Source organism: Austrofundulus limnaeus, unplaced genomic scaffold (assembly GCF_001266775.1).
Source record: "Austrofundulus limnaeus strain Quisiro unplaced genomic scaffold, Austrofundulus_limnaeus-1.0 Scaffold1615, whole genome shotgun sequence".
Lineage (NCBI taxonomy): Eukaryota > Metazoa > Chordata > Actinopteri > Cyprinodontiformes > Rivulidae > Austrofundulus > Austrofundulus limnaeus.
The window spans coordinates 18,717-27,003 of NW_013954017.1; the positions used below are offsets into that span (position 1 = coordinate 18,717).

The 8,287-nt window shown below is 40.7% G+C and overlaps 1 protein-coding gene across 2 annotated transcripts in view; it reads left to right on the plus strand.

Annotated features, from left to right (window-relative positions):
* The window catches only part of LOC106535916 (transducin-like enhancer protein 1), a gene marked incomplete in the record, with an annotated part of 20,381 nt that overhangs the window by 4,450 nt on the left and 7,644 nt on the right, over positions 1-8,287 (plus strand). The window contains 4 exon segments of one of the 2 annotated variants that reach the window (XM_014033067.1): positions 3,653-3,715; positions 3,836-3,940; positions 6,879-7,098; positions 7,359-7,375. In XM_014033067.1, coding sequence (XP_013888521.1) covers positions 3,653-3,715; positions 3,836-3,940; positions 6,879-7,098; positions 7,359-7,375 — 405 coding nt within the window. 2 annotated transcript variants of the gene reach the window in all.

Genomic DNA, 8,287 nt, shown 5'->3' on the forward strand with positions numbered 1-8,287 from the left:
TGTGTGTGTGTGTGTGTGTGTGTGTGTGTGTGTGTGTGTGAGGATGTGTGTTTATTTGTGATCGATGGGGCTCTGTCTCCATTTCCCCAGTTAGGGCCGGCCGGCTGAGCCCAGAGGCAGAATGAATGGCTCTGTAGATTGATTGGTGCTGTCTAGGGGAGCGGCCTGCTTTATTACATTAGATGGGCAGGGCCGGGGGAGGGCAGGGGAATCGATCAACGTGAGGCCAACCGAAGAGATACAGTGTTGTTCCCCTTTTTAGGAGCTGGAAGGTTAAAGCAGATGCAAACTCGTAATGCAAAATAGCAAGGATGCTTAGGGAATTTATCTTTAACTGTAAATACTGTATGCAAATGAGGTTGTGAGGAGTTCACGCACATGAATGTTTGCTCAAATACGGAAGGATAAACATGTTGATGCATGAGTGTGCACAATCTTTTATACATTTCTGACTGAAGGAGGAAACTCCTTTTTATACACACATTTCCCACAGGAGTAGTGTAGTGCTCAGAGCATTTACCAGTAATTACCACAGCTATCGACCAGTCAGACCAAAGGAAATTGGAGGTGGATTGGCTCTGCTATTTCACTGAAAATAGGGGATGCTTACCTCCCTTTTTCACACTCCTTCCCTGCTCAGTTTCTCCACCTTCTTTGCTGTTAGTCGCTCCTTTTTACTCTCCTAAGTTCTTCATTTTTTTTACCATCAGTTCTTCAGTCATTTTTTTCCTTTCCTTGTTTCACCAACACTCCCATCTTCTTCTACCCTTTTTTTTTACTAGGCTCCTCTTTCATTTTACGTCCATGTGTAGCTGCTTTTCTCTTATTGTGTGCGAGATGCATCTCTTATTGTTTACACACATGTAAACACACGCACGCACACACACACTAAAGCTCCAGGGGAGGTCATTAGCTTGGGGCTGCAGTTGTCAGAGCAACAAGCTTCTGTGGGCGGGCGGTACGGGGATACAGACTAACAACCCACCTCCCGCTGAGGGATGCATGAAGGGGAGGGGGCGGGTGTGTGTGTGTGGGGTGGTGCTGTGTGGCAATAATGCTCCAATTATATGTGTAATGGGAAGCCAGTGCCCTTTAAGAACATCTTGTGTACAACTATCCTTCATATCTTCAACTTTAGTTTACCTGTCGTCTCCATTAGAGAGACTACAGGTAGCTCAACTCAACCCTGTTTTGTTGGTTGAGTTACTAATTTTTACCTCCCAGAGTTATTCAGGACATAAGGTTGAATCTGTTATTTATTTGAGATTTTCTCTACTCACACTTCAAAATGAAGCCTCACATGAGTTTTGCAACTTTGAGTGTGTTTGGCTTTGCTTAGTAAATTAGATTAACTGGGATAACCTAATAGTAGCTGGTCAAACTATTCTTCGACAGCCTAATCTCTTAACTTTTCTACAAAGCTAATTATAGACTTAGAACGGGATCCTGCAAATGGATGGATATGTTTAGTCTGCCTGAAATAGATCTTTACTTAAAGCTCTCTATGGACAAGTTGGATGGGACGATGTTAAACCTTCAGATATGAAGTCAAACGGTTAAGCTCACTGTGTTTTTAAGATTCCTCATTTAAATGCAGCAGAGAGCAGTACATACAGAAGGGTCAACCAAAGTGAAATGTTGCATGGTCCAAATAAAAGCGCAAGTCTTCGCAATGATCCTTTAGTGTTTGGGTTTTGATTCAGCATCACACACAAGAATAACAACTCATTTCTGATGAAAATGAAAAAATAGCCCCTTTACCTGGGTTGAAAATTTTTCTTGTCACCCTTTACTCGTTCACACTGCTAAGAGTAAAAGGTGTTCTCTAACTGAATATTCCTCTGTAAGTACCATGTAATTAATAAATGCATCAAATTTAATGACAGTAAATCACGTCTCCAATTGGTCTTTTCCAATTAGCGTTAAATTGTAAAATTGTTGTTATCGAAGATGATGTGTGTTAGGATGGCCCACTTTTGCATAAAAAATGCAGTAAATAATGAAAAATTACCAGACTATTCTCCAAATGTCACTATTTGACTGACTGGTGTTTCCGCGTTTGTTTTTCTCTTCATGCAAGGGCCGAACATTATTCACAAATGGCAGCGTAGAAAATTCTGAACTATTTCAGACTCTTTTTTTTTTAGATAAGTTGTGAAAAATGAGACATTTCAGTTTTTTTAACTTAATGATTTATCTGTAATAATTTGCTCTGCTTGGTATTGTATAAGCAACTCTGGCACATCAGTATTGAGGCCTAAACAAGATGTCATGTAACCCCAACCCTGAACTCTTTTATTTACATTCTTCTGAGTAAAGTCATTTGTAATCCTGTTAAGAATGATCTTTTTATTTACTTGTAGGTATATGCCATATTCTGTAATAGGTTAAGCACTTACTGGTTTAGTTCACGACTTGTAGAGAATACATTTGTTCTTGTTTAAGCTCACTCAAGTACATAATTGGCTGAACCATGGCAGGGTCGGTCGTTTGGTGAGCTGCCAGGTGTATGTTTATGTCAGGGCTTTCCAATTAGAACAAGTATGTTTCAGCTTAAGAGGAAATCTCTTCTTCAGATTTTTTTTAGGAATTGTCAGACCCATTAAAACCATTAAATAATTCTGAGTGCAAGACATGGATTTTTCAGGAGCTGAAAATATCTCAGCACCTACTAGTTGATTCTTTCTTTTTAAAATCCACTCAATTAATTTTTAGCCAATAAGTATTTCTTTGAGTTCATATTGTAGGTACTTTTTGTAGCTTTGCCATTTATTATCCTAAGACACTTTTTAAGAAAATGAAGTGAAAACATTTGTGTTGGTTGCACACTTTGCAAACGTTTTGTGTTGTTAAAAACCGAAAGTCTTTAGCTTGATGACTGCATTTTCTCTTGCCTTTCACAAAACTTTATTTATTTTTTTCCTCAAGTCACTAATTTTGCTCAAATTCTAATTACATTTCCCAACTCTGCTTCAGCAGTCACACCACAAGAACAGATGGCCCTTTGAATTGTTCACGTTCAACATTTGTTTTTGTGTTGTCCTCTTTACTTTGGGTGGGATTTGTTTCCTGTTGAACCATTGCTGCGTTTGATGGCTCCTCAGATTCTCTCTTCACGCGGGACGTTTTCTTGATTTGATTGGACGATATGTAATTTGAGACTCTTTATCTGATTTGATGGAACCGAGGGGGTATCTGGTTTCAGCCAATTGTAGCCACCTCCGGGGTTGTGGGGGGCAGACGGATGTGTTGGCATGGATACGAGGGGAGAGCAAACTAAGTTAGTAGGTGATTAGATTATGTTGAAGTGCTGATGGGAAGGAGGACAAGAACACACAGGACAGAGGGAGAGCTAAAGAAATTAAGAGAAGCAAAGTGAGATCGCAATAACCTTTTTTGCACCGAGCGTGTGTTTAGTGATGCTAAAAAATGGCTCAAAATAGAATTTGTGTGTAGAAAAGAATGGATGAGTTTTATTACATCATAGCCTGATGAGGGTTTTTCTGTGTGTATGCATCGAAGTGTGCGTATTTGTGTGTGAGCTCTTGTGTTACTTTATTGGTGTAACTGAACAGCTGTCATTTGTAAATGGATGCAATTATGTTATTAACAATTGAATCTCTTTTTATCTCTGTGTTTCTTCCGTCATCAGACTGAGATTGCCAAGAGACTAAACACCATCTGTGCACAAGTCATTCCCTTCCTCTCACAGGAGGTAAGTGTGTGTGACTGACTTCAATCTGCAGATTTCTTTTTTTTTTAACCCACTACCATGGTTTCTTTAATCGTTTTTGACAAGCAGCGTCGAGCATAATTTTGTCTTTATGTTTTGCAGCATCAGCAGCAGGTGGTTCAAGCTGTGGAACGAGCCAAACAGGTGACCATGGCAGAGCTAAATGCTGTCATCGGGGTACGTGGACTGCCAGGTCTTCCACCTACAGTGTGTATTTTTCTAATTTCTCTTCACTTACACTTGTTTTCTATGTTAAGATGAATTTCTGTTCTTTTATCTGATAGAAGTGCATTCTTAGAATTCGCTTATAAAGATCCTAAAAAGAAAGATAGTACTTAGTCCTTTTGTGCAATTGTATAAGACAGTGTAGTTTGTGCTGCTCGACATAAAAGTACTGTTTTCTTATAGAATGTCAACCCAAGTCCATTATCTTTAGTTGGAGCAATAATGTATAGTCATTATTATATTACCCTATAAAATGTTTCTGTTTCTTGTCGAATAAACTATACTAAACATTACAATTAACACAGCATTTTGTAATGAATAGTCATCAAGATTTTGATAATATAAATTAGAGTTAGTTGGAGATTTTTAAATTAAGTTTTTTATTAATGTTGTGCATTAACTGTTTGGGAAATTGAAGTTTCTTCTTGAATAGAACATTTTCTATTTTTGAAATGATTTTTTTTGTAAAAGTAAAAACTACACAAGGAGAAAAATGAAAATAAAAGTGTCTTGTGTAACTCTGACGTTATGAATCTGTCCTTACACCTCAAACTGATTAGGTGGTGACAGTTCACTCTGACTTTTATGTTCAGATTTATAATTTGTATCTGTAAACATGTTCATAAAAACACCTCATTTTATTTTATTTTTTTAAAAAGAGGACGTTTATTGATGACACTTGATATAGGGATTGACAATAATTCCGCCGCCCCCAAGCCATTGGCCTTTGACAGGCGGAGGGGAGAGGCTACAAGTTTGAGTAAGGTGAATGTGGGAAAGAGGGTGGGGGTATGTGTGGCTTTAGTGGGCGGTGGGATCAGAGGGTGGTTTGGTTAGATGTGGGGTGGGCTTGTTAGTTGGCGTGGACTGATGGGGGTCTGTTTTTTTGTGTAATGGGGTGAGAGGTGGTTTTGGCAGTTGCTTTTTGAGTCTTAATTGCAGGATTTTGGTGTTTGTAATGGGGGGTGAGGGGTGGGGTCACAGCGTTGCCCTTACACCCACTCCCCCACGTCTCCCACGCCAGCCTGTCATTCACCCCGATTGTGAGTTAAATGAGTGTAATGAAGCATGTTGCCCTACTGCTACACACACACTTAATATGTGTGTATACACTAGCTCACTCTAACATCCCATGACAAACTGGGCTCTCCTTGCCTACACCAATACTTCCCCTCCATTTATTCCCGTCAGGGGTGCTTTTTGTGTAACTGTGTGCATGTGTGCATCTGTTTTTGCGTGAGCCTGTGTGTAGCAGAGCGTACATTTCTGTTATCCACAGAAAACAACATGCAGGCAGGAGTAGGACGGTTGAGTGAGGGTGCTTCTGCCTGCCTTGTTTATCTAAACTGTGTGTATACATGTTAGTGCGCTCAGGTGTGATGCGTGGGTGTGTTTATGTTTCATTTTTTGGCATGCGTGCATACTCTGAAAATTGCACGTCAGGCAGCCATGGGGGCTAAAAGACTGTTCAGTTGTTGTGCTTTCATTCATTGAGGTGGAGGTAGAGAGTGAAGATGGATGGAGACGGGGGGAGAAGAAGGTGGGAGCTGAGGGTGGGGTGGGTTAGTCAATTAGGTGAGATAAAAGTCGGTTTGACCTTCAGCGCTCCTCCCACCCCTGCTGAGTTGCCTCCTGTGCCCCCACCACCTCCTTTTCTCTCCCTTCTTCCTCCTCCCCTCTTTGTGGAGAATCTGTGAGCTTGGATTCCCGCGGCTGCTGTCTGAGGAGGCAATAATGATGTTTTGGAACACAAAGACATTTCACGCTCAGACGAGCACCTGATTTGGTGTGAAAGAGAGAGCAGGGCTGCCAGCTAAACTTGCCCTGCCTTTCTCTCTGGCTGACCCTCTTTGCTTCTTTCCCTCCTCTCCTCCATCCTCAGCCGCTTCACTCCCTCACAAGACCTGACAGTGCAAGCAGCAGCTGGGACCCTTTGACTATCTCCCCTCCGTCTCCTTCGTCAGGCCTCCTTTTCCTCCTCATCTCTCCCTCCCCCTCCTCTCTCCTCGTTCACATCCTCAGGCTTTGGGCTGTGATCCCAGCTGTCAGTATTGTTCAGTGTTTGACCAAAGACGGAGAAGTGTGTTTGAGTGTGTGTGTGAGGGGTGATGTGTTCACTCTCTTGTAGAGAGCAGCAGCTTGTTGTGGTGGTGTAAACCCCAGACATTAAAGATACTATCCCATCTGTTGCACACTTTAAGGGCCAGAAGTCTTGATTGATTAGGTTACAAAGTGTTATTGATTATTTTACTTGTTGGTGACTATGTTTCATTTATACATACTTCTAAGTATTTGGTTTTAGATGTCAATAGAATGCACTTTTATGGCAGCTGAAAAATACACTGGGTTTATAAGATGGCAGTGGCTCATTACTAACAACTCAATCTGTTTTACTTGATACTGTTAACTGAGCCGACGTCACTCTATTTACACAATCTTTGAAATTGTTACTTTTTATCTACAGAAATTACAATAAAATTAATAAAAGTTTGTATTTTTATATACAATTTTAAGTAGCGTATATTGTCATGGTAAAGAGAGTAAAAGTTGTTTCTATTTTTAACATCTTGTATGCTTTTATTTGTAATGTCATAACATTTGCCACTTTTAAATCCAACTTAGAGGCTAGCCATCATTGTAAATTCCTCCTTTTTTATTAGTCAGTGCTGATTGATGTCACTTTTTTCACCTCCTCATAAATAAGCAGACAAAATAGTTTTTGCTGTAACTTGTGACAAATCTAGTGAATTTGATTACCTTTATAGGAGGAGTGCAACACCTCTTCATATTTGTTAATTCATACATTATTTTTCCAGGTCACCTAGTCTCGCACCACAAATTATCTATTTTGCAGAATCTGTAAATGTTTGGTGTCTTTTCTTTCAACTGATCACCGCTTTCTTCTTCTGGTTGTCTTTAGCAACAGCATCTATCTCATAACCACGGCGGTGCTCCTGTGCCTCTCACCCCTCATCCCGCTGGCATCCACCCCTCTCAGTTAGGAGGTTCAGCTGGTCTGCTTGCTCTTTCTGGAGCACTCGGTGCTGTTCCTCCCCATTTGGTAGGAAAAGATGGCGGCGAGAAAAAACCTCATCTAACTGGACCAGATTCTCACCCCACAGGACCTGATCACCTCAGAGGTAAGGCGGGTGCACCCTGAAATACAGCTATTGCACTCATTCAGACACAAACATTATTAAAACATTCACCTGAAACTACACTTTTTGTTTTTAATAAACTAATTATACTAATTGTGACCAAAATAGTTTGAGGTTTCTCTGTCTAAACTTTAAGTTGTTTGTTAAAAAGATGCATTCGACTTTTTTCCCCTCATGTTTTTCTGATGTGCTGAAACCCAACCCTGTGACCTCAACCACCCGTGTTTTTCAAATGGCAATAGAGCGAGAACCTGGCACAGTAAGTACTTTCTTTAACTGTTTCTGTTCTAACTGTTCTATTTGTTTCCTTGTTTGTCTTTAAAGGATAAGTTTGGTTTTGGGAACTTGAACTTGTGTAAGATTAGTCTATCTCAGTTCAGTTGATACTGACCCATGGGTCAGTAAAATTTGCTGAACTTCAGTCTGAGTAACATTTCATTTGACAAAGCAGTTTGAAGCATCTGTCAAAGTGATTTGGATTTGTGCTTCTGAGTGAGGCCATTTGTTGATTTCACTTGTGATGCTTTATTGGGTTAATATTAAAGAGGTTGAAACTAATATTTGTTACACAGAAACAAATCTGTGAAACCCATGTTTATATTTCAGTGTTTTGCAACTCAGATTTTTTTTTTCAGTAGCATTGCTTTAGATTCCAACCTTCTGTAGTTACCTATCTTTTGTTTCAGAGGAAACAAGTGCAGTTGTCTTGTACACGATTGGCTGAACCACAGCAGGGAAGCTATGGTTTCACTCATCAGCGTAGTGTAAACTGGGCCTAAAAACGGCATCGTGTAAACTGGAGCCTTGGCCTGCCTGTTTAGTTCTGCCCTAGATCTGCTCTGAACTGTTAGGTTTGCTTTTCTCCTCCAAATGAGCTTTTTTAACGTGAATGCGCAGACACACACACACACACACTCATGCGCACACACACACTTCTCCAGCCTAGCCTGCATTGTTGTGCCTATTTAACACCTCAGTGAGCAGATTACCCCCCACCTCCCCTCCCCTCCCCCTCCACCGCCCCTGATCCCACACTTAAAGACTCTCATTGTGTTTAATATCACCACCGCTGAGAGGGGAGGGCTTGGGAAAAGGTGGGAGTGCAGGAGCAGCAGTCATATGACACTGTGTGTGTGTGTGTGTGTGTGTGTGTGTGTGTGTGTGTGTGTGT